Source organism: Blennius ocellaris (assembly GCF_963422515.1).
Source record: "Blennius ocellaris genome assembly, chromosome: 17".
Lineage (NCBI taxonomy): Eukaryota > Metazoa > Chordata > Actinopteri > Blenniiformes > Blenniidae > Blennius > Blennius ocellaris.
The window spans coordinates 411364-415646 of NC_137666.1; the positions used below are offsets into that span (position 1 = coordinate 411364).

The window sequence follows — 4283 nt, forward strand, 5'->3', positions numbered from 1 at the left end:
GAGACGTTGGACGTCAGAGGAGCACATTTTTCCATCAACCTCTCAGAAAACAACAGAGCCGCAGCCCCTCCCCCCCCCTCGGGGTGAAACTGCCTCCTGTGGGGGCATCTGTGTGACAAACACTGGATGATGCTCTGCTTTCCCAGGTTCCCTGAACGCATCTCAGCTTCTTTCTTTTTTTTTTGTCCAGTTTTTCCATTTGAGCCTCACGTTTGGCTTCAAGATGACTCCAGGGACAGACACACACACACACACACACACACACACACACACACACACACACACACACACACACACACACACACACACACACACACACACACACGATCAAGCTGTCAGCTCAGAGGGAGCAGAGGTATAAATCACTGCTGTGTTACTCACAGGAAACACAGAAAATCCTTGAAAGTGCCCTCAAACACACACACACACACACACACACACACACACACACACACACACACACACACACACACACACACACACACACACACACACACACACACACACACACACACACACACACACACACACACACACACACACACACAGAGCAGCCATTTGCTCACCTCCAAACAGAAAATCCTGCTGCCCTTCACACTCTGCTGCAGTTCTGTGAGCGTGAGTGTGTGTGTGTGTGTGTGTGTGTGTGAGAGAGAGAGTGTGTGTGTGTTCACACAGGGCGAGTCAGGACATTTGTCTTCATCAGTGGGACAATCAGAGCAGCTGCGAGTCGTTTTCCAGTGAAACCAGTAAAAAATGTGTTGTTCCAATTCACACGATGTGAAATTGAATATCGTGAAAATATAAGGTTTTAATGTGTAGAATAGTCACAGAGGTCGGTGTGTGTGTGGGTGTGTGGGTGTGTGTGTGTGTGTTAATCCTGCGTTAGTGTGTGTGTGTGTCCTCGGGGCTGCCGACTGTTTGTTTATTCTCCACTGAGGTTTCAGCTCCTGCAGCTGAAACTCACAGAACCACTTTTCACACCCGAACACTGAACCTCTGTTTCACTGACACACACACACACACACACACACACACACACACACACACACACACACACACACACACACACACACACACACACACACACACACACACACACACACAGAGAGAAAGAGACAGTTTGATGTTTGACGTTTAATGAAGGATAAAAAGTTTCAGCACCATCAGGTTTATATTTATACACACACACACACTGTAACAGTCGTTTAGTTTGAAAATATTTGTGAAAAACACGAAGCTCTGCTCCACACCAAGGCAGCGCGTGACGACTATGAAATAAAAAAAAAAAACCTTAAGTTTTTATCTGAAACATTTTAAACATTCAGAAATCTAAAAGAGTTTTAAGAAAAAGTGAAGTTTTTAAGGCGAGACAGTACAAAAGTCTACACGTGTCCAGGAACATTCAGCATCATCCTTTTCCTTTAGCCTAGCTTAGCACAACAAAGGAAGAATCGAACGTGAACAGACGCGCGGGGGTTTAGCATTAGCAAGCCGGCTGCTTTAAATTTTTATTTATTTAATCAGAAACTCGTCCTAACTATTCACAGCTTCGCTGTAAAACTAAAGATTTACACTTTAAGTTCAAAAACTAAGGTAAAGCATGTTCTTGTTATTTAGCGTTTTGAAATGTTATGCTATTAAAACACAAAGAATATTTTTAGCGGCCCTTATTTAAATTCTGATATCTAAAGCTCAGCTAAAATGTACTTAACTAAACATTTCCCAGGTTTTATATGTTGACGACGACAACGGAGCCACTGAAAGCACAACAGTTTGAAAACGCTCCGGCTCGTCTCCATGGAAACAAGGGAAAAACGCAACTTTTCTGAAACGCTGCTCCTGTGAACATGAACGCCCGTGTCACAGTTTCGCCATTGCTAACGTTTGTAGCATCTTGTTCTCTGTATGCGTGTGTGTGTGTATGTGTGTGTGTGTGTATATCCCTTACAAAAACAACCAGCAGCGCCACCTCATGGCCCGGCATGCAAACTACACTGTTGTCAGAGTTTGCCTGTAAACAAACTTAGTTTTCAAAAAGTTGCCGTGGAAACGTGAAACTTTTCTGAAACTGGTTTTCACATGAAACGTCGAATAAACTCCTCAGATCGAACATGTTTGGATTTTTATTCTCATATTTGTACTTTTTTTCTTATTAGAAACTTTGACTAAATTCTATCTCACAACTGCTCCTATAAGCAAAGCTAAATGTTTTTTTTAAGTCTTATACAGTAATTATTGGTATAATCACGTCACTAAACAAGTTTAAAATATCGCTAAGTTACCCGAACAACCAAACTGATGTTACGTCGTTTGTAGCGTCAGATGAAATTCGCCAACTTTGTGCAAAGCTAAGCTAAAGTGTTCGTCTCCCGGAGTCGTCGGTCGCTCTGATTGGCTGAAAGTTCGGAAACATCCAGTTTGTATATTTTTTTTTTCCCCAAGTGAGAAAATTCGATGTGGAATTGTTTCTTAAATTAATTGAAATTTGATCGTTTTGGTGGGAAAGTCTTTCCTCCCACCACCAGGGGGCGACGCTCCAGTGTTGGTCTGGATCACAGGACACTTCGTAAATTAACAAAACCTTTTTTACCGTCTCTCCTATAAGAACGTTAACGTCCACATGCACAGTAGAGGGTTACCATGGTTACCGCCGGTACAAATATAAAGAGCTGCGTGTCAGTGGGTTAGTACATGTGTTTTGTTTTTTTTTCCTTATATACGCAAAGCAAATATATTAGCTCTTCAAACATTGCGGATCTGAAGTGTTTAAAAAAAAAAACAACAACGTGATAATAAATATAAAAGCAAAGATCGTACAAACGTCGGGAAATTCCGACAAAACACTTCAGAGTGAGAAATTATTTTTAATTTCTCTTTTCTGTATCAAACGACGGCTCGACAGCCAATCAGGTCAAAGTTGAGGCTTTTCAATTTAAAAAAAAAAAAAAATGGAAATTTTCCCCCATAAAAGTTCTTTTCTGTCAAAATGCCAAAAGATTTAAAGTTTTAACTTTTCGAACTCAGGAAAAAAAGAAATTCCCTCTCAGACGAGACGTCGGGTCCAGGGCTTGTGGGCGGAGCCTGTCGGGTCACACGGTGGTCATGAGTTTGAGCGAACCCGACCGGAACCGCAGGATCTTCTTCTTCAGGTTGTGGGAGGCTTTGATCTTGACACAGGCCTTCGCCCGAGTCGTCGTCGTTGCCGTCGCCTCCTGCCCTGCCGGGCCGCCACGCCCCCGCGCCCGCCCGGCCCCGCCTCCCCCGCTCTCCTCGGTGCCGCTGGTGCTGCGGGCGTCCTCGCCGGACTCGCTGTCCCCGAAGCGGTTGGCGGTGTAGTTGGACGCCTCGTCCTCGCTGGTGTCCACGATGGTGGAGTGGAAGAGCGAGGCGCACTCGGCCGAGTACTCCGAGTCGCTGGCCGCGGCGAGGGCGTACGGGCTGCAGACACGCCCCCCGCCGGCAGCGGCGGCGGTGGCGGCGGGGCCCGGTAGCTCCTTTCTCTGGCGCCGCTGGGCGCGCCTCAGCGCCTCGTCGTACGGGATCTCCGCGGCGGCTCGCAGGCGCTGGTAGTCGTCACGCTTGTGTTTCAGCTTGGTGACGACCACGACCGGCTCGCGGCCGTGCTGATGGCGGCGGTGGTGGTGGTGGTTTCCGTGGTGATGGTGCTTGGAAGCGGCCGGGCGGACGCCGCGGGGCACCGACCCGCCCGGTTTCTCCGCTCCGCCGTCCGCCTGCGGCGCGGCGACGCGCTTCGCCCTGGAGGACACGCCCCTCCTCGAGGGCGCCGTGTGGGCGGAGCGTCCGTCGTCCAGGATGCGGGGACCTTTGGCGCGGCGCCGGTGGGATTTCTCTCCTCCTCGGACCGGCGGAACCTCGACGTGTTCCGACTCTCCGGTCGCCTTCGGTGTGGCGGCGGCGGCGCCCTTCGACCGCCCGCCTTTCCTGCTCCCGCTCTTTTGGACTTTGTGGCGGATAGAGATGCTTTTGGCCCCGTGACTCCTCCCCTCCTGGTCCGGAGTCGGGGCGGACGCCATAACGGGCCCCTCCCCCGGGACATATGAGTTCTCGGCCGGGGCGGCGTGGGACGGCCTGGGGCGGGTCCTGGAAGGACCGGACTGAGGAGGAGGTTTGAGGAGCGGCTGACGCGATGAGCAAAGTGCGGCACTGCCGAGCTCCTGGAAACTTTTTGGCGGCGCGGCGGCGGCGAGGGGAAGGACGACCTTGCTCTGCTTCCTCAGCGAGTTCACTTCCTGGTCGGCAACCAGTCCCCGAGTCGAGTC

General features: G+C 49.7%; 1 protein-coding gene across 1 annotated transcript in view; it reads right to left on the reverse strand.

The window, feature by feature from the left end:
• Nucleotides 1–1128: 1128 nt before the first annotated feature.
• The window catches only part of dact1 (dishevelled-binding antagonist of beta-catenin 1), an 8620-nt gene continuing 5465 nt past the window's right edge, over nucleotides 1129–4283 (reverse strand). The window contains exon 4 of the mRNA XM_080513441.1: nucleotides 1129–4283. This exon is cut by the window's right edge and continues 671 nt beyond it. Coding sequence (XP_080369567.1) covers nucleotides 3093–4283 — 1191 coding nt within the window. The 3' untranslated portion in view covers nucleotides 1129–3092.